At 39.6% G+C, this 27,344-nt stretch overlaps 1 protein-coding gene across 1 annotated transcript in view; it reads left to right on the top strand.

Moving 5' to 3' along the window:
• Window positions 1-27,344, top strand: part of LRBA (LPS responsive beige-like anchor protein) — a 560,210-nt gene that overhangs the window by 93,054 nt on the left and 439,812 nt on the right. Inside the window, exons 16-24 of the mRNA XM_084626698.1 lie at window positions 109-171; window positions 2,352-2,449; window positions 9,375-9,467; window positions 11,147-11,255; window positions 11,814-11,895; window positions 13,362-13,485; window positions 13,794-13,986; window positions 25,098-26,138; window positions 27,155-27,330. Of these exons, the coding sequence (XP_084482824.1) occupies window positions 109-171; window positions 2,352-2,449; window positions 9,375-9,467; window positions 11,147-11,255; window positions 11,814-11,895; window positions 13,362-13,485; window positions 13,794-13,986; window positions 25,098-26,138; window positions 27,155-27,330 (1,979 nt within the window). The remainder of the gene's footprint in view (window positions 1-108; window positions 172-2,351; window positions 2,450-9,374; window positions 9,468-11,146; window positions 11,256-11,813; window positions 11,896-13,361; window positions 13,486-13,793; window positions 13,987-25,097; window positions 26,139-27,154; window positions 27,331-27,344) is intronic.

Genomic DNA, 27,344 nt, shown 5'->3' with positions numbered 1-27,344 from the left:
TAGCTGTTCTGCTTTATATGATACTTTCTTGTATAGAGCTCTTTAATAATGATTTTGTTATACCGTGAAAGAAAGATGCTAGATACAACTTATATTTTATTTTTTGAGGATTATGGAGTGAAAGAAGATGAACTGCAGGCTATCCTCAATTATCTGCTCACAATTCATGAGGTAACTTTTTGTATTGTTTTTTGCTATTCCTGGTAAGTCAAGCAAAATTTCTTCACAATTCTTTCTAATAAAAATATCCTCTCTTGCCACAAGGTGGCTCTGCAGTAAGAAATAACAAATATAGTCCAAACCTAGAGTGCAGTGTGTTGAATTACCAATATCCTGTAGTGATTTAAACACTATGTTTAATAGTAGATTGAAGTTCATTAAGGTAGTAAGTCAAAGTAGTTTCCTATGCTGTTCAACAAACTGATCTATCAATCAGAAAAACAGATGGCAAGAGTGATTTAAAATAATCCTTATTTTATGCTACATACAAAGTATTTTTGGTTTTATTTTTCACTGCTTTTATTCTGCTTCTTAAATAAAACAATACATTTAAAATCTAAATTAAAAATAAGAATGTTAATGAAGTCTAAGAGAAGCTTGTAAACTTAATTGGGAAAAAATGTTGGTTACCATTGATATATCTGCATCTTCATATTTTAGCACCAGGAAAAGGCACTTTATGCCAGATGTAACATCAAAGACAAGGAAAATGGGACCATAAATCTAACTGAACTAATCTCTTTAAGGGTGCTTGAAATGGGTAAAATAAGGAATTAATTGAATTTCTCTTCAAGCAGTACAGATTTATTTTTCTTTTGTGTTTACACCTATATTTATCCTCTAGTCTCTACTCTGGTACTGGACTGAGTGTGCTTGGCTGCAGCATGAAATAAGCAATCCAATCCTTTCCCTTTATGCAGAAATGACAATCTAGGTAGCAGCTAAGGATTTATCTACCTGGAGATTTAATGTATGGCAAGCCGGGACGTGAATCTACACCGTGCTAGTTTGCTATGCAGTAGCTGACCGTGTGGACTCTACTACCAATCACTAAAAGTTCTGTAGTCAAAGCATGTTATGGAACTTCTGTGCATGGTGGTAGAGTCCACATGGCCAATTACTGCATGGCAAGTTAGTCTGCTGTCCTGGCTTGCTATGCATGAAGTCTCCATGTAGACAAACCCTGAGAATGAAACAAATCACGGAGCCTTCATTCAAATTTTATAAATAGAAAGGAGAAGTTAGCCTTCCACTCTTCCTCTTTTTTTAACCAGATGAGCCAGTGTGGTGTAAATTGAGAGCCAGGGTTGTTGAATGCTTAATGAAGCAATCTTGTCTCTTAAGTGGTTTAGGTACATAGGTGTTAATCAAAACAAAGAAAACAAAATATTCTAACCATGCCATGGGAAAATAGCCCTACCCTCTTCATCAGGCTAATCAGCCATGACATCTGTGAGGTCATAATGTTGCTATACCTTAGAAGGGCATAGTCTTCTAGGATATACAAGACCCGAGTGTCTAATGTATAAAATGAGCAGGACATTTTTGTTGAAAAAGGTGTGAAGGTAGCTTTTTATACATCATGAAGAATAAGAAATGGGCACAAAAGTTGCATTTTATTTCTTTGTAGGTCACCTTTAAATAAAAGCAATTTACTCAGAACAAATTCATAAGCTGTGGTTAAATATATGTGACTCAGACAAACTGCTAAAAAAAACTTTGCTAGACAGGTGATAAGCCTAAATTATCCACTCTTAGTATTGCCTATGAGTTCTCAAAGTTTTTCATAGTGTAGGCCACTTCTTTAATAATAATAATAAAAAAAAATCTCATGAACCTCCACCCCTTGGAAAATTTGCTTTGTTTCTTTGTTTTGTTCTGTTTTAATTCACTGAATGGGCGAAGTGTGTGTGTGTGTGTGTGTGTGTGTACGTACATAAATGTGCATGGGAGGAATTGCTGCATAGTCCATTCCCTGTCACATATGCACAAACTTCCCACTACATACAAAATGATGCAACTTTACCACCACTACGCACAAATCAACTAATTCTATTACCTAATCCATTCTCAATTTTCTTGATCCTTTAATTTCCCTGTACCCTTCCTGTTCCTTAGTACTCTCTCCTGGCTCCTTTGAGCCTGGCCCTAGTTATGTGGATTCTGATTTGACTCCCTGACCCTGCTCTACAGTTTACAGCTGCTATCTAGAGAACTTCCTTGGCCCAAAAACAAGGCCTGGATCATACTGAATTATTTGCAATGACTTTTAAAATTTAGAGTAATGTTCTAATCTAGCAATTTAGCTACTTAATTTTTAAATTCAAATTCTGTGATTTATTTTTTAACAGGATGACAATCTAATGGATGTCTTGCAGTTGCTTGTTGCTCTGATGTCAGAGCATCCCAGTTCTATGATTCCTGCTTTTGATCAGAGGAATGGATTACGGTAAGTTAAAATTCATGTGTAGGCAAAAGAGAAGGATATTTTGATGACATTGCTATTCACTAGATTTCCCACGCAACCTTGAGTCATTTCAGTCCAGGTACTGCAGCTGTAAACGCCTTCTTTTGGGTGATTTTTGTGTCCAGGTGTTCTCTTAGCCAGAGTTGACACTGGTTTTATTACTGATGAATTGTTAATGCCTCCAAGCTGTCAGTCGTGCTCAGACAAGTAGTAGTCAGTTTATTGTGTTAGTCTATACTTGTATGTTAATCATCATCCATTAACATCTAGCCTGAAACCTCCCTTTCTACGTCAATTCACTGAGAATTTAGTAATGGGCCAGTTCCAGCTAAACTAGCTGACAGATTTCTTCTGATCCTTGTTAGCTTTTTCACCACTGAAAAGTTGTTTATTTTCCCTCCTTCCCCCCCCCCCCCACCCTATGGTGTGTAACCTATTGTTGGCAACTTCTGTTTACCTGTAGAGGCCATGCTCAATATGTTGAGAAATGCTGTTTCATGCTATTGTGAGTGGATAGTAGTAGTTGAGGAAAGTAGCTATTTCTAGTAAAGCCCAGTAGAAGAATTGTTGTTAGGAAAATGGCATTAAATTACAGTTTTGATTTTATTTTGTTGCTCTCACTGGGAGGCCTGATAACTGAACTTTTCTAATTTAAAATGAATCCTGTGTGGATATCGGGGGAAAGTGTGAGCATACAACCAAATATAAGAACTGTTTCGAGGAGGGTACTTGCAGCAGTAATCCACTTGTTATATAAAGGTGTATTCTCAATTCATACATTTTGTTGCAACTACTGATTAATCCTGGGTTTTACTTTTTTCTCCCAGTTCCCCTATGTCAAGAATCATGCAGTCATGTTCATAATTGTTTCCACCCTCTTCTCCGTGCTAGTTATTTTATCGGTTTTGTTCAGCTTAGACTTCATTTGTATGGTAATGTTATGTTCTGGGAAACTAATAAAACCTCTAAATAATAAAGTATTTGAATGCCATGTCAGGTCTCTCACGTATTGTATTTGTTTTTACTTAACAACTGGCAATAAACTATTTTCTTTTTATTAAGTAGCATAGGGCAGCTCTGTATGAATAGTGAGTCGTCTGTGAGAAATCTTTGTTTTTCTGTCTCATTTGTTATATTCCTTGCTCCTGTACTGTCTCCAGCCATTTAACTGGCCGATTATATGTCTAGTGCAATTGATCAGAAAATTTAAAAAGATGAGTTAAATGATACTTTCTCTCCATGTTTAAAATAATTTTTTTCCCCTCACATAGGCTGTATAGATATTTGAGTGCTTTTTCTTAAAATTCAAAAATAACATATATATTAGTTCAGAAATAACTTATATGGAAGTTTAATGTTTTCCATTATACTGGATAGCCCTGATGGTATCTTGTAAGCTGCCATCTTGTAAGGACAGAGAAAATTGGGCTGTGTTATCTTCTTCCACCTTTTGTTCTCTGCTGCTGCTATTCCACCTGCCTAGCTGGTTACATTCCACAGCTGCTTCACCCAGGTTGCTTGGATTTGAATTGCTGCTGATTCTGGTACTGAAGAGAAGGGGAGACTTTTTTCTTTTGTTTGGGTGTGTTGGGGGCAGCTGAAGTTATGGAATAAATTTATTGGGAGGGTTGGGGTGTGTAAACAAGGCAGTCTACTTTGTTCCGTTCTTAAAAGTATCCACAGCCAGGTATTATGTTAAGTAATATTGTCCTTTTCATTTGTTTTGAGACTAGTAGAAATGCTTTTGAATCTTTTGAAATTTTCCTTAAAGTTCTAAAAATGTACTTTCATAAAAAGAGGCAAACAGCCCAAAAAGTTCACTGTACGGACTGTGTGGGACTTTGTCATCTGCATTCTCGTAATGAATATAATTTCATAGAACATTAAGGAATTAAATAATCCATAAAAACAATTTAAGAGCTTATCTCATCTGGACAGAAGCCAAGTGTGGTTGATGCAAATTCAGGAGATCTAGTGAATACCATAGACAACCAAACTAAAATCAAATGGGTTGCAGGTACGTCCCAATGGTGATGATGACATTGGAGCAATCGTAAAATATTAAGTGTACAATCGAGGACCGAATTTATCCTCTCAGGACACAGATTTAATTTATTAATTGTACTATAGTAGTGTCCAGAGGGCATGGCCACCAGACCAATCATTATCAGCTGGCAGAGTGCCTATACTCAGCACTTTCTGCTATGAGACTGCTTTCAGTTGCTTATAACATTGCTAAATTTTAATTATATGGGCTACATTTTTTTATGTCAGGTGTCTGCCTCAGGCTGAATTGTTTTATTTGGAAAAATTTAGGAAAAAAATCTCTTCAGCCATTTCTGAGAAGGCGGCAGGAACTGCATGCCTAATGATGAGGATAAAAAGAAATAATTAATGTATACCTGTCTCCTGAGCCCCCATCCTTATTGTGCAGTGAGTGAGGTATAGGTCCTGCAGGGAAAAATAGTAAATGACCATCTAAAGATCATGGTTGCATGGGCAACCTTAATTCTGGCATTTCCTAATTCTGGCATTTGTTTCTTTGGTATATATTTTCATATAGGTTTTTTTGGTATATTACTTTCTCAGTGTGACCTAAAAATTATACATGTTTTTAATAATTAAGAAAGGAATAAGCAAAGTGCTCAGTGTCCATTTGTATCTCATATGAAGGATGCAGCATATTGCCCTTTAGCAACATACTGGGGCATTGATTGAGTGCTAGCTGAGATGGAAGCATGAGTGTTGCTTGTTTTCCAGTTAAACTTTTGAGTGAGAAGTTCAAATATAGATATATGCTCTGGAGTAATACTTGGAAACTCTGCACATAGATTTCTCATCAGTATATTTGCATGTTGTCACTTTTAATTATGTGACATTCGAACAACAACGGATTGTTCAGTGCTAACCAGCCTTTTTCCTCCTTGAGCAGGTATTGTGAGGTTATGGTGACCAGACGTCCCGTTTTTAAAGGGACAATCCCGTATTTTAGTCCTCCTGCAGGTGGTGTCCCGACTTTTTCTAAAAAATGGACAAATTATCCATATTTTCTGTCATCTCCCCCCCCCCTCCTTCCCCCACACCAAGACTGGCTGCTGCTGGCCACATTCTGGTGTGAACCCTGCTCGTCTGGCTGGATCCCTGCTTGCCAGCCACCTGCCCACCAGCGGTGAGGGGCAGATTCCAGTGGCCAACAATGGGGGTGGATGTGCAAGGCTCGTGGCGGGGTGAAGATGCAGTATGTGGGACTGGCTGCTCCCCCTGCTGGTCCGTCAGCGCAGCCCCCATTCCATTTGTGGCTGGTGCTGTGAGCTGTGGTAGCTGGTGGCAGGTGCCAGGCAGCGGCCGGCTATGTGTCGCCTCTGCTGCCCATTGGCCCTTTACGTGCTCCCCCTCTCGCTGTCCTCTCCCTACTTTGCCCCTTCGCTGCTGCAGTCCTGCTGGGTTTTTATATGCCCCCTGGCAGGGCGCATCCCACTCCCAGCACTGTTCAGAGAATCAGCTCACCAACAGCCTGGTTGGCAGGCTCCTTCCTTCCCCGCACTGCCTCTGGCTGGGTCGGTGTCCTGGGAAAGCCCAAGACCCTTTGGCCCGGTGCACTGGCCAGGAGGAGCTAAGCTCTGCGTGTGCCAAAGCCCTGCACAGTGCTGGCATGGGGAAGCCTCTCTGCCCCTCAGCTAAGCTCCGGAATGTCGGGGTGCGAGAGGGAAAGCAATTTCTAGCCTGTTCATGCCCCAAACCTGCAGGCTCCATAGCAGCTCCTGGGGCAGGGGCTTAGCACCCTCTTACCTCCTCCCTGACCTTGGGTCCTGCCCCCAGGGAGCGCAGGGCTGCTCCATCCCCTAGACACCTTCCCCTGCTGGCCAGGTTTACTGAAGGCCCTGCAGTCAGGTTGCCTAGGCCCCGGTGCACAATTATCCTTAGGGCTTAACCCCTTCCTGCCCATGCTGTAGCTGGGACACAGGAGGCAGCTGGGTTATGTCGGTGGCCAGCAGCAGCCTGGAGGTGTTAGCTGCCTTTCAACGTTGTGCGGGCAGGAAGGGACAAGATGCTTCTAGTGGGGCGGGGAAAGGGGGGAAGAGGTGGGGGATGAATTCTGCAAAGACATGGGCCAAGTCATCCTCCTCTTTCTCCCCCCCTGTCTGGAAGCAGCTTCTAACCCTTCCCTCCTACATAGTGCCGAAAGGCTGCTGCTGGCCACATTCTGGTGTGAACCCTGGCAGAAATCTGGGGAGGGGGGGCATGTGACCCTGTGTGCCCCCCATGTGTTGCCATGGGAAGTTACGGCACCAGGTACCAGGAGAGGTGGTCCATCCCAGGTGCCCAGCCAGGCATGGAGGGTGGAGAGCACCGGGTAGGGAAGGGTTGGGTCAGTTGGTCACCCCACTGTGTGAGAGAGGTGTATGGGAGTGTATGTGTGTCACCTCTCCCTGTGTGTGTGTGTGGGGGGGGGGGGGGCTAGGCATGTGTGTCCCCTCTTCCTGTGTGTGGTGGTGGAGGGGGGGGTAGGGGTGTGTGTCTTCTCTTCCTGTGTGAATCCTAAAGTCTTAAAGATAAGAAGGTAAATAAAAAGAATCCAGCTACACAGTATTTCTTTTTAACAGGAGCTCAGTCATAGAATCATAGAATATCAGGGTTGGAAGGGACCTCAGGAGGTCATCTAGTCCAACCCCCTGCTCAAAGCAGGACCAATCCCCAATTAAATCATCCCAGCCAGGGCTTTGTCAAGCCTGAGCTTAAAGACTTCTAAGGAAGGAGATTCCACCACCTCTCTAGGTAACACATTCCAGTGTTTCACCACCCTCCTAGTGAAAAAGTTTTTCCTAATATCCAACCTAAACCTCCCCCACTGCAACTTGAGACCATTACTCCTTGTCCTGTCCTCTTCTACCACTGAGAATAGTCTAGAACCATCCTCTCTGGAACCACCTCTCAGGTAGTTGAAAGCAGCTATCAAATCCCCCCTCATTCTTCTCTTCTGCAGACTAAACAATCCCAGTTCCCTCAGCCTCTCCTCATAAGTCATGTGTTCCAGACTCCTAATAATTTTTGTTGCCCTTCGCTGGACTCTCTCCAATTTATCCACATCTTTCTTGTAGTGTGGGGCCCAAAACTAGACACAGTACTCCAGATGAGGCCTCACCAATGTCGAATAGAGGGGAACGATCACGTCCCTCGATCTGCTCGCTATGCCCCTACTTATACATCCCAAAATGCCATTGGCCTTCTTGGCAACAAGGGCACACTGCTTCATATTCAGCTTCTCGTTCACTGTCACCCCTAGGTCCTTTTCCGCAGAACTGCTGCCTACCCATTCGGTCCCTAGTCTGTAGCGGTGCATTGGGTTCTTCCGTCCTAAGTGCAGGACACTGCACTTATCCTTATTGAACCTCATCAGATTTCTTTTGGCCCAATCCTCCAATTTGTCTAGGTCCCTCTGTATCCTATCCCTACCCTCCAGCGTATCTACCACTCCTCCTAGTTTAGTATCATCCGCAAATTTGCTGAGAGTGCAATCCACACCATCCTCCAGATCATTTATGAAGATATTGAACAAAACCGGCCCCAGGACCGACCCCTGGGGCACTCCACTTGACACCAGCTGCCAACTAGACATGGAGCCACTGATCACTGCCCGTTGAGCCCGACAATCTAGCCAACTTTCTACCCACCTTATAGTGCATTCATCCAGCCCATACTTCTTTAACTTGCTGACAAGAATACTGTGGGAGACCGTGTCAAAAGCTCTGCTAAAGTCAAGAAACAATACATCCACTGCTTTCCCTTCATCCACAAAACCAGTAATCTCATCATAGAAGGCGATTAGATTAGTCAGGCATGACCTTCCCTTGGTGAATCCATGCTGACTGTTCCTGATCACTTTCGTCTCATGTAAGTGCTTCAGGATTGATTCTTTGAGGACCTGCTCCATGATTTTTCCAGGGACTGAGGTGAGGCTGACTGGCCTGTAGTTCCCAGGATCCTGCTCCTTCCCTTTTTTAAAGATTGGTCAACTTGTCAACTTGATGTTATTTGAATGTACGTACTGCATAGGTTCTGATTGATTGCTGTTGAACTCGCTTGGATATGAGTAATTTTACCAGGTGTCCTGTATTCAACATAGGGAAATATTGTCACCCTATCTAAGGTACAATGCATGTTCCAGAGCTAATAGGAATTTCTTTATGGTAAATTCCAGTGTGATCTGAAGAAAGATCAATGACAGAGGAATAATACCTTCTGTCTTCCAGAAAGAAGGGGGAATATACGTGGATATGCAATTTTGTATGTAAGACAGCTTTGCTAAGATTCTAATGTGTTCTTTCATTAACTTTGTTTTTTATCAAAAAATCTGAGGTGCAGAAACTGGTGTAAGTGTAATGAAAAGAATGCCAGCTGACATTGTTTTTTGCCATCCTTCTGAAAGCTGCCATAAAGGACTAGCAAGGGATACAAATGTCAAATACTAATGCTGTTAGCAAATGTCCACCCATATATGAAATTTAAGCTTTTTGCAGCTAGTCTCTAGCCATCTGTCTTGACAGTACAACAAACATAATTTGTTTGCTTTTCTGTACTGTAACCTGAGTGAGATATCAGCTAAAGACAGATTTGAGTACTGAAATTACAATGACCTTTTCAGAGATACTGTTTTCATATCAATTGATACTTTTAGGGACTCTAACAGAATTTGGATTTCAAAATTCCCAAATATAACTTAAAAATTTTAGTACAAAGTACTATATAATTTAGGAAAATGTCACCATATTTGGAAAGCTTATCAATATCTGTCACTTTGATTTGAACCAAGGTACAAACTTGTCTGCTGCAGTTAATTTTTGAGTGTGGAAACTCTCTCTTAGTTGCTATTTCAGACAATCTTGGTGTTCTGTTTGTTTTCATTTAGGGTTGTCTACAAACTTCTAGCATCAAAAAGTGAAGGGATCAGGGTACAAGCTCTAAAAGTGATGGGCTACTTCTTAAAACATCTAGCACCTAAGTAAGTACTGGTTTAAATCTGAAGAAAAGATACTGTTTCTGTATATGTTGTTATACATATTTAAAGTGTTCTGTTGGCATGCAACCAGAATACACGCTTCAGCCCATAGTAACTACTGTTTTCTTCAGTGTCATTCAGTTTGTTTTTTCGTAATCCATTTCCTATCTAGTGGAATTAGTCACAGTTGTGTCATAGCATCATAACAGGCTCTCCCATCAAGCTTACCTAGTGATTTGTGACATGTCCGTTTATAGGTTTATGTTTTTAGCACAACCTGCTTGCATAGTTCCAACTAAATATATACTAATAATTAGAATAGTGAGATTAGCAACAAATATTACCAACTCTGGACTCAATTTAAGGTATCTTAAAAGTGTCTTATTTTATCGTTATTTTAAAATTGGCAAAAACATTAAGGTGAGTATTTGCAATCCAGCACTTTTGCTACATGCCTAACAAAGTACCTCTGACCAGTTATGTGATTTGAAACTTAACCATGGTAAAATACTTCCTTAATGAGTTGATGTTGCCAGAGCTCAGATCCAAAACACATAGGTATTCAGGATCTGTTGTTGGGCATACAGCAGAAACATTTCTGTAAATATTCACTTTGTTCTTGCCAATTTTATAGTGAAGATGAATAAAGTAAGGGCTTCTTAAGCCACCTAAACTGAGTCTGGGGTTGGTAACTCTAGTTTATCTTTAAAATTAATCCATCAAAACTTATTTTTGCTGCTCCCCTTTTCTTATGCCCCAGCCACCCAGAACACAAATACATAGCCACCTGGTCTCTGTTAACTTACAGACATCTGTCTGTAATGTCTGTAATTAGGACTTCCACCATAAAAAGTGGCAAGGAGAATGAACTTTACATAGGTCTTTCAATTTTTGTCTTGAAATACTGGCCCTTAGCATTTATTGTTGATCTTGGAAGTTATATAGTTGTCCAATTGCAGCAGAAAGTACAACACTAGTTTCCACCAATTTATTTAAACAGTGGAATTTGCTGCAACTGTAGTTAACAGATTGCCAGCTAATGCTCATGATCAAGTAACCTTTGTGAGCTGAATGGGGATGGTTGTGGTCTTCCCTATATCATTATCAAGGGTCCCTCAAGGTCTGGGTCCAGCTTTTTGGGTGGCTGGTGGTAGGATGTTGGCACACAATATGTGAGTGGCCCCTGTCACAGGCTATGTCAACATTGCAGTCAGAGGTGTGACTGCAGCATGTGTAGACATACCTGCACTAGCTTTGGTCTAGCTAGTTTAAATACCAGTAATAGTGAGAGCACGACAGCACAGGCTGGATACCCAGGACTATGGGCATGTATTTGAGTGGCTGCCGTGTGCTGCTGTGGTTTCCGTGCGATAGTTGTTCAAGCTAGCTAGCTTGGATAGGTCTACATGTGCTGCAGCCACAGCTCTGATTGCAGTGTAGACATACCCAGAGGCTCAGAGAGTGAACCATCCAGTAGTCACACTTTCAGCAGATCCCAGTGGGTGGCTTGCTTGTTACCTTTGGCAGATAAGGGTTCCTGTGTCCCAACTTCCCCAGAACCGAGAGGCTACAAACTAAAATGCTGAAACACTTTCACCAATTTAGCACTGCTCTGGTGTACACATACCTAACTAGTTAGAGATGCCCTAATTTACTTTATCTGCCTTCCTGTGTTATTGTAGGAGAAAAGCTGAAGTCATGCTTGGACATGGATTATTCTCTTTGCTGGCTGAAAGGCTGATGCTTCATACAGGCTTAATCACCATGACCACGTACAATGTCCTGTTCGAGGTAGTAATAGACTGTAGTTAGAATCCAATCCTCCTAATTACTTAGAAGATGTTATAAAATTGCTTGCATGTTTGTGCTGATATTTTCCAGATGACGCTAGAAATGTAGCTAGGGATGCAGTAAAGTTTTCTGAAGCTTACTGCTTTGGAAGTTCTGCTTAATTTAGATATAGAAGTAGCTCATTGTGAATCATTTTAAAATAACTGTTGAATTAAATGATTGAAGTAGATACTTTTATACCGAGAGCTTCATTCCACTTGAGATCGTGGCTTAAGGTTGTTGTAACTTGGATTAAATTTAGGGGAACTCTTCCACTATAATTAAAATACCAAATGTGTGTCTCAGAAAATGCAAAAAATGGTGTTAAAAATAAGATTGATTCAATTACTAAAACGTATGACAAGGAAACTTCTGTACAATTTTAGCACGAAGATGATATGATGATGAGCACTGTAGAAAACCTTATGATAAACAAGGGGATTAGCCATTCTCTGGCAAGCTTTTTTAGTGAACATTGAATAGCTGTTTTTACACTGTGTTTCTTCCTCCTTCCCCCAGATTCTTATTGAACAAATTTGCACTCTAGTAATACATAAACAGCATCCTGATCCAGATTCAACAGTGAAGATACAAAATCCTCGTAAGCATTACATATCTTTTAAATTATATCACTGTTAAACAAAAAATGTTTGTCATTTAAGAAAACAGCTTATTAATTATGTCCAGCAGTCTGAATTGTGGTCTGTTAGTTTTACAGAGTCATTCATGCAAGAGAGGAGATAATGCATGTTTAGTTGGAGTTAATTGGGAAACATGCCTGTCTCCAGCTTTTTGAAAGACCTTTTGTGTGTCTAAATGTATACGTAATTTAGTACTGACCCTTTTTGTTATGTGGTGGTGATAGTATGAGATGTTTTTTCAAGACTGTTATGCACAGAGTATTTTGATTTAATACATTTTCAGGTTTCAGTGCAATTCTGATTGCATTATTTAGTGATGTCAGACTAAATTACATGAAATATGGAAGTAACATTCATCTTAAATTACGGTCAATGCAGAAACTCCAGATTTGGAGTGGAAGAAATGTATCTGCTTACTATATTGTTTAGGGTAACTTTCTTTATAGAGAAAAAATCCTGATTTGAGACTTTAGATTTCAGGACAAATTTCTGTTCAAAACCCTTAAGATTCTATAGATTCAGTATAATTGATATTCAAAGAGAGAAACTTAGAGGACACCTGGCTTTCATGTTTGTTCATAACATGATTCATCAGCTGGTATGTTCCTAGTAGGGTGACCAGATGTCCCGATATTTGGGGCTTTTTTTTTATATTGGCTCCTATTATCCCCCAACTCCTGTCCTGATTTTTCATATTTGCTATCTGGTCACCCTAGTTCCTAGTCTCCCAGAGAACATATTTCTTAAAGATGGTCAGTAAATACCGATATTTCCTTTTAAACCAGTCATTTGTGACATAGTAGGCATTAGATTATTAAACCCTGATCATCATTAATTCCAACATTTTACATAGTGGCCTAACTCCACTCCCACAGTGAACTAGGTCAACACTGAATGCACTTGTAATCAGTGGCGCAGGCAACCGTATGCCCGGTGCATATCATTGGCAGGGGCAAAGGGGCAGTTTGCTCCAGGGCCCTGTTTGTTTGAGAGGGCCCCCAAACTGAGTGGCACACAACCCCATATGTTGGGTTGCAATGCTACTCACTGAAATTTGGCCTGTCCACCCCTGCAATTATGATGGAGGGACAGCTGGGCCAAATGTGAGTGGCTAAAATAAAGCTGTGTGTACCATGTGAAAAATTTCTGGGTGTGTCCCTGTTTGAAAATCCCACTGAAGGGGAATAGTCATGGAAGTCTTTGGAAGAAACAAGCAATATAATTCTTCTTTACTCAGATGCATCTTTGACACTGCTGGAGATGCTTTTCTTTCTTTGTGTAAACAAATATATTTTTACAAGTTAGTTTTTCATAAAGTGACTATCTTACCAAAATGTTTCCTGTTAGTGAATGTAGTCTAATAAGCTCCAATATTTGATGTGCTTTATTTCTAGTTTTTAAAATTTACTTGTGAACTGTTTTGCAGAGGTATTGAAAGTAATCGCGACTCTACTACGTAACTCTCCCCAGTGCTCAGAAACTCTGGAGGTTCGTCGAGCTTTTCTCTCAGACATGATTAAACTGTTTAATAACAGCAGAGAAAATAGGAGGTAAGAGGGCTCATTGTGTGCATACAAAGACCATATGTAAATAACAATGTCTTACAAATCTGTTCTCTCTTAGGACTAAACTAAAATAGTCTCATTAGGCAACCATGTCTAGGCCACGTTATTTAACAAATGCTGTATTCTATTAGGCTTATACATGTAATGCTAGAGAAGTTGCATGCAGTAGTGTTTTTACATATGCTAAATTCATCACCTGCTATGTGTGGTCTCAAAGTTAATGATCTTTGTATGCTTTAATATGCTTGTGCATTTTGAGATATGATTTAGCAGCAGGAGTATGTGTTTTGCAGGAGCTTGTTGCAGTGCTCAGTGTGGCAGGAGTGGATGCTTTCTCTTTGCTATTTCAACCCCAAGAACTCTGAAGAGCAGAAGATAACTGAAATGGTGTATGCCATTTTTAGAATCTTGCTTTATCATGCAGTGAAATATGAGTGGGGTGGCTGGCGAGTTTGGGTGGATACACTGTCAATCACACATTCAAAGGTGAGTGTTTCCCGGAAAAATATTCTGGAAATTGCAATAACTTTTTTTTCCCCTCTAATGAAATTTGGAGCCTTTAAGTACTGGGTCAAATAAAAAGTCTTCTAGTAGAAATAAGCCATTTGAATAAGTAGAAATTCAGTAGCTTGAATGGTCTATAATAGCATATACTTCAAGTTCAGTGTATGGCTTGTCACATTTGAAAACTGAATGACTTTTCGTTGTCAGAATACTTTAATCACAAAATTCTTTCTATTGCTCATGGCATGAATGGTGTTCACTTGTAGTAAAAGTGGCATTTAAACATTTCCTAGGGCAGGTTAATCAGAGTTTCAGTGGTGTTTTAGTGCTGGATTTCTGTGCATTAATAACAGCATGAAGTTTTTAAAACACAAGGTGGCGCACCTTATCTATGCATAGACTAAAAATACCTTTTAGTAACATCAAAAGGCAGTGAAACAAACCCACAAAATTAAGGAAATCAGAGTAGAGGCTGACGTTCCATCTGTTAAGCCATGAAGGGAGACAGGAAGGTAAGGAGGCTGAAGGAGAATCCCACTGAACGAATACAGGTGCCAGCCTTCCTTCTTTCATGGCTTTTGTTGGCTTGTTACAACCTGAACAACACTGTAAAACACATTTTATTAGTAACTTTTTTTTTCAAATTGAGATACAGAACTAGAAGAAGCAGCCACTTCATTTCTCTGTCCCTGCACCAAGAAAAGAAAAAAGTCTAACATAAAAATCTGTGGAATTTGTGTTCTGGGTTTTCAGACAGGTAAATTGTAAATTACATACTTTTAAAAGTGTGTCTCTTACCCACTTATAGAGTGCATACAAAACTGCGCGTCTTAATCCCACATTACTGTCCTTACATAGGTTAACTTCCTCCCAGATATTGTCAATCTATTTAGACCACAACAGCACTACTGGTTTATCTTGTATATCACTGATTTTTGATCCAATAAACAGCTCAATAATCTATTGTGTGGTGGTTATGTGTGAGGGAGAAGAATAAAAGTCCATATACTAAAAATGCTTGCAAATGTTTAGTCAGTGAACATTTCATGACATTATAGGTGCAAAGGATCTGGGGCCAGATCTTAATCCATGCCAAAATGTGGCTCCAGTGACATAGTGGTGCATTAATCCTTTGCTATGCCAGCTCTATATCAAACCTGAAGCGTTCCCATCAGTATAGCAGTGTTTAGGTGGAGTGGGCTACAAACTGTGACCAGTGTAAAGGCCACTGAAGTTTTGTTAAAAGTTAGCATACTTTTAAGCAGCTCTGAGGCTGTTTTAAATTTCTGGGAATTGAACCAGCCATTGGCTGCTCTCAGGATTGGGGTAAGCAGAAATGTGGCATAAAGCCACCCCTTTGCCTGAAGTTTGCCCATGCAGCTTCGGCACACTAGAGGAGTATGCCCCTGGTTTCTAAACAATACCTGTAAAAATTAATTTATTAACTTACGGTTGTTTTGAAGTTTTTGTTTGTGAGATGTGCGTGGAGAAAGAAGGCAGCAGTCTGCAATGAGAACTAATGGTTGGTAAAGTTAAACATAAAATACAGTGTTAAAATTCAAACACTGAAATGGATTTGTGGTCACTAATTATATATTATTTCGTATCTAACTTAAAATGGCTAACCCAGCTATTCCAGAATATGTAAAGAAAACACAAATGTTTGTAGGAGACCTGGTAGGGGCTAAATATTTAAAAACAAATTCTGGATAAGTTATACAATCTCTGAAAACAAGATCTTGATGATGCAAATTCTTAAAATGGATTTGGTTCTAATTATCTGAAAGGGCTTTTTTAAGAACATAAGAATGGCCCTACTGCGTCAGACCAAAGGTTCATCTAGTCCAGTATCCTGTCTTCTGACAATGGCCAATGCCAGTGCCCCTGCGAGAATGAACAGAACAGGTAATCCCTCCCCTGTTGCCCATTCCCAATTTCTGGCAAACAGAGGATAGGGACACCATCCCTGTCCATCCTGTCTAATAGCCATTGATGGACCTATCCTCCATGAACTTATCTAGTTCTTTTTTGAACCCTGTTATAATCTTGGCCTTCACAACATCCTCTGGCAAGGAGTCCATAGGTTGACTGTGCCTTGTGTGAAAAAATACTTCCTTTTGTTTGTTTTAAACCTGCTGCCTATTAATTTCATTTGGTGACCCCTAGTTCTTGTGTTATGAGAAGGAGTAATTAACACTTCCTTATTTACTTTCTACACAACAATCATGATTTTATAGACCTCTCTTATATCTGCCTTAGTAGTCTCTTTTCCAAGCTGAAAAGTCCCAGTTTTATTAATCTCTCCTCTTATGGCAGCCATTCCCTACCCCTAATCATGTTTGTCGCCTTTTTCTGAACCTTTTCCAATTCCAATATATCTTTTTAGAGATGGGGCGACCACATCTGCAGGCAGTATTCAAGATGTGAATGTACCATGGATTTATACAGAGGCAATATGATATTTTCTGTTTTATTATCTATCCCTTTCTTAATGATTCCCAACATTCTGTTCACTTTTTTGACTGTCGCTGCACAATGAGTGGATGTCTTCAGAGCACTATCCACAATGACTCCAAGATCTCTTTCTTGAGTGGTAACAGCTAATTCAGACCCCATAATTTTATATGTATATACCTCCACCCTGATATAATGCAGTAAAGCATTTCCCCTCCTCCCCCGTCCCTCCCAGGCTTGGGAGGGAGGGAGGAGAAGCGGAACAGTGGCATGCTCAGGGGAGGAGGCAGAGCAGAGGTGAGCTGCTGGAAGAGGGGGGGCATGGGGAGAGCCACACCAAGTAACCGGGGGGGACGGAGACGCAGAGGAACCGCTCCCGCCCCAGCTCACTTCTGCTCCGCCTCCTCCCCCGAGCATGCTGCTGTTCTGCTTCTCCCTCCCTCCCAGGATTGCTGTGCCAAACAGCTGATTCGCGGCAAGCCTTGGAGGGAGGGGGGAGAAGCGGAGCGGCAGCACACTCGGGGCAAGAGGCGGAGCAGAGGTGAGCTGGGGCAGTGGGATGGGCAGCTGCCAGTTTGTGCTCTGCACCCACCAATTTTTTTCCATGGGTTCTACAGCCCCAGAGCACCCATGGAGTTGGCGCCTATGGCGGCAGCAACATGCCGCTCTGAGCGGCATGTTAAGGGGACCAGGCCGGGGCCAGGGGTTGGATAAATGTCAGAGGGTCTCGGGGGGCAGTCAGGGGACAGGGAGTAGGGGGAGTTGGGTGGATCGGGGGTCAGATAGGGGGCAGGGCCAGGCTGTTTTGGGAGGCACAGCCTTCCCTACCCAGCCCTCCATAGCAAGTTCGGTATAACGCTGTTTCACATATAACGCGGTAAGATTTTTTGGCTCCCAAGGACTGCGTTGTATCGGGGTAGAGGTGTAGTTGGGATTATCTTTTCCAATGTGCGTTACTTTGCATATATCAACATTGAATTTCATGTACCATTTTGTTGTCCAGTCACCCAGTTTTGTGAGATCCTTTTGTAGTCTTTCCAGTCTGCTTGGGACTTAACTATCTTGAGTAGTTTTGTATCATCTGCAAATTTTGAAACCTTCCTGTTTACCCCTTTTTCCAGATCATTTATGAATATGTTGACTAGGACTGGTCCCGTGGGATACCATACCAAATGGGATCTGAGGTGCTTGAGCCTCCATCCTACCCTCCTGTTGCCCAGGTTCCAACATGAAGCAGGCTTGCAGCCAGAAAATTCCTATTGAGGGGTCCTCAGCTGTGGAATAGATTTCTAGCTTCACTTTTCCAAAGCCCAACATCTGTTCCCCCGGGGTTTTGTTTTTGCATTGCAGGGGAGGTCAGTGGTGGGGGAGAAGAGAGATGAGCAGGTGAATAAGTGGGGTGGGTTGCAGAATGTGTTCTGGGTTTGAAGTAGTTAAACAAGATCTGGAATAGTTCAGTCTGTTGAATACTGGGCCTAAAAAGTTGTCTTCATAGTCTCATGCTGAAAGAATTAAGATTTTTTAAAAATAAATAGGACTGTTAAAACCTTATTCGGTGTATTTTCAGATTAAATTAATTTTTGGTAAAGGTAATGGTTACATTTTACACAGCAACTAGTGATATAAGGATAGAGATGATGATGTGTGTGTATGGGGTGTGTGCCTTAAGTATTGATATTAATATTCAATTGGTTATGAATTCTTACAATTGTTTTTTTCCTAATTAACTTACATTTTGAATACTCTAGTATATACTGATTTTAAAAAGTCGTAAATTACCAAGACTCTTTACATTGTATGACTTTATAATACTGTGTAGAAATAATTCAGTTGGTATATTGCTAGATGCTAAGTGCATCACTGAGTTGTTTGATTTCTAGCATGCTTTCAAAGTACTATGGAACCAGCAATCATAGAGACCGAAATATTTTTTTCTTAATATTGTTGAGGAAATAACCAGTTGTTTTCATTTAATCTCTAACTGTAGGGAATGCTTATTTTTCCCTTTTACAGCTCTTTGCACCCCCCCCCGCCCCAAATTATAACACCATTCTTTGATAAAGAACTAGTGTATAACGGACTAGTGTTGCAGAATTGGATAGGTTTTGCAGAGCTACACATCAAGATACATGCAGCTGCTATAAAAAGCCAAAGAAACTCAATTGCAATTTTATTGTCCAGTTTGATAGATTTCCTGCCACCTTTGTAGCAGGGAAGCTGTTTGTCACTGTAAACCTCTCTTCCAACAGCTGCACTATGCTTTATAAGCAGCAATGGTTTTTCTAGCATAATTGCACTACATTGGTTTCTTTGCTTCCAGAATTTAAAAGGTGTGGGTAACCTTTTTAAAGCTGAATTTCTATGTCTTGCTCATGCACTGCCTTGATTTTCATATTATATCTTTGTGCTATTTCTTCAAAGCTGAACATGATTTACCAAAAATTATGGTTTAAACTGAGTCTTACAGTTTGATGAAAATATTCAGGAAAAATTTAGATCAAAACCCAATTTTGTTAAAGTATTTTTTCTAGAATAATAGATATGTTAACTATATCCTAAACTTAAATCTGTCTAGATCTGTTACTTTGCAAAAAGGACCAATGGCTTCATGGTTAATAATAGGAAACAAGTAAAGAATGGTGGACAAGTTGCCTTCTTGACCTTTCAATTTCCCCAAGATTTAAAGAAAATAATGGTTTATACAATATAATTCACCATCTACTTGAATGTTTTAAAACATTGAAAAGTGTGAACATTTAAATATTTCAGGTCCTTTGAAATATCTTTTAATTAAAAAAAGTTGTCATGTTACTAAGTAACCAAATTAAAGGTAAAATCATTTGGATAAGGAAACATCTTGGAATATTTTAATAAAATTAATGAATTTTGCATTAATGTTATGAATCAATAAGTGTTCAAAAATACTTCCATTTGCAGACTGAAGTTGTATCAGTTTTAATCTGTATGTGGAAATGTTTCAGAATATTGTTTACTAATCTGAATAAAAGGGGATTTGATAATCCTAATAAAAATAAACATGAGTTTTAAAATACTGTTTTGTTTTTTTTTAATTTCTAAGTGATTATTCTCTACTCAAATAATAAACTGATATTTTAATGGGCATAGATAAGATGCTGAATACATCATTTTTATATTTCCTCTTTTTGTGCCCTAAAAAAGGGATAATCCCCTTCAAGAAGAGAAAAAACTGATTGTACCACATAGTGAATTCGATGTGCCTAGAATTAAGCTGAATTATGTAGCTGGCATGGCAGGTATAGAAAAACTGGAGAGACAGATCAGAAAAAATGATTAGGTCATTGGAGTAATAGATTTATATAGGAAGATTAAAAAAGCTTAATATGTAAGGGAGGAAGCATCGTCTAGTGGAATGAGCAGGGGGCTGGATGTCAGGATCTCCTAAATTCGAATTCCAGTATTCCCCCGAGTTACTCTGAGGTCTTTGGCTAATTGCTTAAAATACGAGTTGCTTAATGTTTTCCCATCTCTAAAATGAGAATAATATTTAGCTACCTGACAGAGACGTGCTGAGGAATAGTTAGCTTGTACAATATCTTGATGTAAAATGCTGCTTAACTCCTCAGCAAGGACTCAGTGATTCATGATAGCTGTTTACAAACATTGGAATTGTGTAAAATGGAGGATGAGGATTTTTTTAGGGTAATGCTAAGGCTAAGTGATGTGAGGCTAAGTAGGAAAAATGGTATGAAATTAAAAAGCAGAATGTTTAGGCTGAATATTGGAGTAGGGGAATGAGTCTGTAAAGATTCCATAAACGTAAGATACTTCAACTTTCCTTAGAAAGGTGTATAAGAATTATCTGATATTTTCATACTATTAATATCTGTTAGATAAATGGTTCTTCAGCTCTTCAATTCTGCAGACTGCTTCATGAGCGAGAACCGCTGCTATCTACCCAGCCCCCCTGGCATACCTCTCAATCTGCCAGGGCCCACAAATGGGCCACAATGTGTGACAAAGGCCAAACATGAGGAGGGAAGACTAATTATTCATGCATTAAACTTAAAATGTGGGATTAATTAATTGAGTTTAAATCTCTTTTTAAAACTTCAGTTTCATGATTCTTCTGATGTAAATAATTTTCAACCAAAAAAATTAAGGGGTTGCCAGATTTGTGTGGAATACAAATTACATTGGGATTAAAATATGGGGCCTCCCTGAAAGTAATGTATGTTCAAAAAGTATGGCTTCTGGCGCCTTCCCCCTCTTTCCCAGGTGAGTCCCCTGCTATTCCTGGGTGTGGATAGAGGGGCCTGCTTACTACCGACTTCTAAGTGTGATGGGAGCTCTAACCTCAGCAGGAGGGAGTGGGAAGCAGGAGTACAAACCACTCGGGAGAGCCCTTTGACAAGTAGCATCCATGGTGGGTGGGGAACTCTGTGCCTTATTGGATATACTCTGACCACTGCATTTGGGGAAAAGGGATGTCATGGTCAAAGTCGCAGGAAAAGATTTTTGGATGTAGAAAGTTAGACTGAAAAGGGCAGGGAGGGCCCCTCTGCTGACCTGTATTTCTCCAGCTCAGGGCTTTTTCTCCTGTCAGGATTGGTTCTCCACTTGTAAGGTAACTCCAGTCTCTTCATGTGTCAGTATATTTATGCCTGCATCTGTAATTTTCACTCCATGCATCTGAAGAAGTGGGGGTTTTTACCGATGAAAGCTTATGCCCAAATAAATCTGTTAGTCTTTAAGGTGCCACCGGACTCCTCGTTGTTTTTGTGGATACAGACTAACACGGCTACCCGTCTGATACTCCAGAATCATAGCATCTCTCTCTCTGCCCAGGCAGTCAGTGCCTTTCTGCTCTGGCTGGTCCAGCAGTCAGAAAGGTTTCTACTCACTCTGGAAAACTGACCCTTTTAAGGCCCTCTATTTCCCTTCAGCTTCTCAGGAAGCTTCTCTTTGGAGACTATACTGATATAGCTATGTTGGTAAAGGCCTCCACTGTAGATGCAGCCTATAACTGAGAGCAGTTTTTCACCACCTCCCCAAATGACATTAGCTACATTGACATAGCTGTGTCTTCACTTGGAGTTTTGTCAGCCTTGTCTATATGTTGGTTAGGTATGTGAGGTGTTTTTTGTACCCCTGACCAACATCATAATGCCAATGTAATTTCTCAGTGTAGACCAAGCCTCTTCCTCTTTGTTTTTAAAACCCTGCTTTGTCACTTCTGTTTGTTTCCTCCTTTACACTCATTTAAAACCTAGCTGTTTGGAGAAAAGCTGGAGAAAAGCTGGAGGAGAAACTGGTTTCACCAAGGATGTAGACATTTTGTTCTGTTTTGGCAAGATGTGTTCTCGTGGTGATAATTTTTAATGACCATCCTGTTCAGAGACAGGCTCTCAGGCACCACTCCATCTGCGTAGCACAAGCAGTATGAGACAAAAGAACAGTGAAGATCATCATAAGGGTTTAAACATAGAGTTCCAAATCCAAAACAGAATTTGTAAGTTGTACGTAGATACATTCCCCAAATCACGAGAATAGCCAACATACAAATTTAACTTCCATTTAAATGAAGACTTCTATTAGTCAATTGTGACTGATATTTGCCATTCAGAATAACTTTGTCCTATAATTCATTTGCATTTTGATTGTAAACATAAGAGAAAATTAGTTTAGAATATAGTTTTTTCCCCTCTGTGAGAAGCTTGCTGGGGATATGGCAAAATGTGTTCTTTTGAGGAAGATTGTGTGGAGGTATTAATGTATATAATACCTCTGTCCCTTTTCTCTGACTGATTCATGAAGTGAGATTGGTATTGGCATGTATTGGTGCCTCCAGTCAAAGTTGTTCCTTGCATGGAGTGGAGAGTTTCCAGGCCTCAGCTGTTAACATTGCTCCTAGGAGGGAGGAAAAACGGGTCAATAAAGCTTTCAGAGTAAAAATAGTAACATATATTGGAATTATGAACAGTTCGTTGATGGGGTTAGCAGCATAGGAGCTAGTTTACAATAAGCCTTGCTACAGACAACAGTACTGTTACTGGCTGGTTGACCGGTCAAGCAGTTACCCATGCCACCTCCCTCCACTCCACAAAAATGTATATATTGTGTGTGTGGGGGCGGGGAACCTAGACTAAATCTTAACACACACCTAAAGTGCCTCGTTTACATGTTAGTTTTAATACAAATGTTAGTCTTCTTAACCTTTTTGTATGCTGCATGCTACTCTTCTTGTCTGGCAATTAGTAAATGTTGAATGTCAAATTAAGTTAAAATTAATGGCAGAGGAGAATGTTGTAGTTATTAGCTCACAAGTGTCTTAACTAGTAGTGCGTAGATGTGCTTTCCAAATGACTATGGATTAACCATCAAATGATTGTGAAGATTAATGACTGGCCTTTTAGCTCGCTAATTTAGAACAATTTCTGATAATTAATTGTGAATGATCAGCTTTACAGTGCAGATGCTTTAAGGAAAATAAAAAAATGACTGAAGATAGGTGAATTTAAGTTTTTCAGCTGGCATTTAGCTTTCATATTGTTACAAGTTTACATGAGCTAGTATTTATATCTTAAAGTTGTTAGCTCTGTGCTATTCATATTTAAAAAATAATCTGGTGGCTTCTATTTGAGTGTACATTTTGTTAATTGTTGCCTTCATTAATGCTAACCCTAGCTTTTAAATGTTATGTTTTACAACACTCACAATCTGCTTTGTGAGAAGCGTTTCATAAATTCAGTGTCCTGGAATATTTGTTTAGAAAAAAGTTGTTCTTGCCTTCCACATTTAACAGGATTGTTCAAATGTAGAGTCCATGTTAATTAAGCTAATTTGCAAATTAAATGAGCAAAAACACAAATTTAGGTAGGCTTGCTGCAATGTTGGTCTTTGCAAAGCAGCATTTTATATTTTTTTATATACAAAGAAAACCCTTAATTAGAAATGCTGCTTTGTAAAGTCCAACATTGTAGTGAGCTTGCTTAAATTTGTGGTTTTCCTACTTTAATTTGCAAATGTATTTTAAAAATGTAATCTTGATTTGAGATTTTTGTGATAGAAACAAGGCTGCTTAAATTGTATCCATTTATTTTTAAAAAGCCTCCTTTACCCTCCCTGTTACTGTATGTGTATGCTTTCTAGCTTGCTTTAACAGTATCACTCGCCTTGCATTTTTCTGTGTCTTGGGTCTGTGTATGTCACCATATTATGTCTGGATTTATTTTCCCATAGGATTACATGGCCAGCATTTAAAGATGGGAATTGTCTGTATTGACCTTTCTTCCCCCACTTTTTGCAGCACACAATAGAAATCTGGAAAGAAATTTCATTAGTTTAATTTCCAAAATACTTTAGCAAATCACTTTATATTGGCTTCCAAAACCATCATTTCTTTGCAGTTTTGGATAAGAAAACCACAACTGCAAAACTGTACTGCATTGTTTTTACTATAGAGCATATATTTAAAATACCCTTAATGAGGTAACGAATAACCTGCAGCTGCTGTGCAGTGCTTCTGTAAGTCAAACAGCTCAGTTTGTATTGTCCCTATTTCTCAACAATCTTAGATAGGTGAAGAAATGTATTTAAGCTTATTCTTACTCATTTTGTAACTGATGTGCATCAAACACATACAAGTTAACACTTGACTTCAATATAGAACACATGAATTAATAGGGTTGCCAACTGTCTAATCGCACAAATCCAAACACTCTTGCTCTGCCCCCTTCCACAAGGCCCTGCCCCGCCCCCTTTGAAGGCCCCACCCCTCCACTTACTTCAGTCCCCCTCCCTCCGTCGCTCACTGTCCCCCACCCTCACTCACTTTCGTCTAAAAAGTCTTTCTTTAAACTTAAGGAGCAGATTTTGTATTACAAATTATTTACTCAAGACACAACCTCCCACAATATCTGTGTACCATTTTGGAGTCTGAGGTATGAAAGAACATCTTAAATTACTGTCATGAATTTTTTAGATGTTCTTTCATTTTAGGATTATTTTCTTTATTTTTTTAAAAGTTGTGGATTTTTCCTGGGGGGGCACTGCATACAAGTTTTAATCTGAAATGAAGTTTTACAGCAGAATTAAACTCTTAAAATAGGAATTGGTAATGGAAATTTGATATTAATGTGTTGAAAATTGATGGGGAGGCTAAAGACATGAGGTAAAAAATCCATAAGAGAGAGACAATAAGAAAGAGTTTAAGTATATTAGGAACAAAAGAAATTCGAACAACGGTATAGGTCCATTACTAGATGGAGATTGTAAAATTGTTAATGCTGGAGAAAAAAAAAGTGTTCAGTAAATATTTCTGGTCTGTATTTGCAAAGAAGTAAGATGATGTAATCGTATCCTATAAGGACGATGAAGTACGTTTTCTAGTCCATTAGTAACTAAGGAGGATGTTAAACAACATGTACTAGAAATCAAAATTTTTAAATAATTATTCAAGAGTCCTTCAAGAGCTTCTTTTTTAACTTGTACATTATGGTGGAGTGGTAGTGGTACCACAATTAAGGTTGAATTTCAGCTTTGCAGTTTGGATACTACTATTGTTTTACTATTGTTCAGTTGACTCTGAATCTACTTTGTAGAAGAATCAGTCTTCTAATTTTGAGTTCTAATGTTCTTGATAATCCTTTGTTTTTTAGGTAACGTTTGAAATGCATAAAGAGAGCCTTTCCCAAATGTACCGCGATTACCAAAGGAAAGGAGGTGAAGGAAGTGGAACAGTTCCTTCCACCCCTGTTAGAACTATCTCAGGAGTTAGCAGAGAAGCTGAAATCGCAAGGAGGCAACAGCATGTGGAGGTGAAAGAAGCTGCTGTTTCTGCATATGTTGGGGCTGATACCGTGGAGCACAGTGCTCAAAAAAATGAGATAAAAGCCTCATCTGAATGTGAGCTACAAAGTCATTCACCATCTAATGAAGGGAAGAAATCTGAGGGAGAAAATGGTCAGAGATCACCTGACTTAAAGAGAGCACCTTGCTTAGAATTTCCTCCACAGACAGAAGCAGTAAAACCGGGGGATTCAGAAATCACTTCTGGAATTGCTGAAGCAACTGCAGATTCTCTGAGTAAAGCTAAAGAACTTGTGGAAGAAACAGCAGCTACTGATGGGGCTTCTCTAACTGTACAAACTGTTTTAGAAGGGGAGACACCTGAAAGCCCAGAAATTCTGGAGGAATTTACACCAGAGGTGGAAGATGATGACTTTGTTGATTTAAAAGAGGAAAGCAATCTGCCTTTACCTTCAGAAGAGTTGGTACTAAAACCCAGTGAAGAGAATAGCTCACCTGAAAATGAAAGCCAAATAACAGCAGCAATGAACGAAGAAACTGTTGAGAAGGAACCTGAGACAATACCTTTAGAATCCAAAAGTGCTGAAATCTTGAACAAGACAAGAGAAGAATTGGCTTCCTTGTCAGAAACAGTGACCTCTGAAGTCCAAGAGGAGACAAGTCAACTAAATTCAGAAGTGAATGAGAAGTTAGAGGAATTAAAACCTGATGGCAGTGAAACCAAAGCAATTGGAGGAGATGCAAACACACATACTTCAGAAGCTTCTGTGACCTCAGAGAAAAAAATTGCCAAGCTTGATGTTTCCAGTGTTGCATCAGACACCCAGAGACTGGAACTAAAACCCAGCGCAAGCCTGGAAGCAACTCAGCCTCTTAGACCCCTACCTGAGGTAACTTTTATATACCTTCCTTATGCCAAATTAAAATTGTACCTAAAAAAAAAAAAAGTGTCAGACTGATTAGTTTGATATTTATAAGAAAAACATAACTCTTTTCCAACAATACAGTTTGAGAAATTAGTGAAATTTTGTACAGTTCATAGGATTTTTGTAGGCTCCTGAAGAAGCACTTTGCTGACCCCCAGGAGTCAAATAGCTAAAACTTTAACCAATTTGTGTCATGTGTAGTCTCTAAATCGAAGAATAAAAAGTAGCATTGTGGATTCTGAGCTTTCACCTTGAATTCCCTCTATTTTTTCACTGAACTTCCCTCTTATTTCCTCCATCTCCTTAAGCCCTTCTATCTCTCTTAATCCTCAGAGGTCTCTTGTAGTTACAATCCATCAGTCAGAAAAGAGCTTGTGTGAATTCTTTTCAGACTCTAATGAAAGTTGTAGAAGCCATTTTTTTAGCTAACTGCTACTAATGGACATCAGTTGAGAACTCATTCATTATCACTAAAAGTATCAACATAAGGAAGTGTTTAGTAAATTTTAACTCCGAATTGGGCTTATGTTTTTGCCCTTACTGCAATGCTCCTTCAGACTTCTGCTTCCAGTTCAGTGATACAGATCATGGTTAAACATTGATGTAGCTGAGTACTTCCCTCCTGCAGAGACACCTGCCAGTCGATGCCCTTCATCCTACAACATTCTTCCTCAAAGGAGGGAGATCACTGTCAGCAGCAACATGTGCTCCCCATGTGGTAAGGTCTAGTTGCTGCTTATTTTTGTCTAGACTGGCAGAGATGGTGGTGCAGTTGTATTGTAGTTTGTAGCTTTGGTATAATCCATCAGTAGTGGCCCTGCAATTGTATTAGTTTAATTTTTAAATTTATGTGCATTTGTGAGTTTATATAATGTCTAAGCTTACTGACTTACTAAATCCAAAGTGAAACTTTTTTCAGTAAACACTGATGAAATTGAATTTTTGTTATTTTGGAACCTGCCTATATTTTATGCAAACAGATATCAAGGCAGGAAGATTCATCAGGACAGGACTTGGCTACTGCATCTGATGGGCAGAGAAGAGATTCCAGATCAACTATGTTTCGTATTCCTGAATTTAAGTGGTCCCAGATGCATCAACGTTTGCTCACAGATTTACTTTTTTCAATAGAAACGGATATACAGATGTGGAGAAGGTAAATCTGTGCTT

The sequence above is a fragment of the Lepidochelys olivacea genome, assembly GCF_965140295.1.
Source record: "Lepidochelys olivacea isolate rLepOli2 genome assembly, chromosome: 4".
Classification (NCBI taxonomy): Eukaryota; Metazoa; Chordata; order Testudines; family Cheloniidae; genus Lepidochelys; species Lepidochelys olivacea.
The sequence above is the reverse complement of the archived record's forward strand: the minus strand, read 5'-3'. Positions and strand labels throughout refer to the sequence as shown.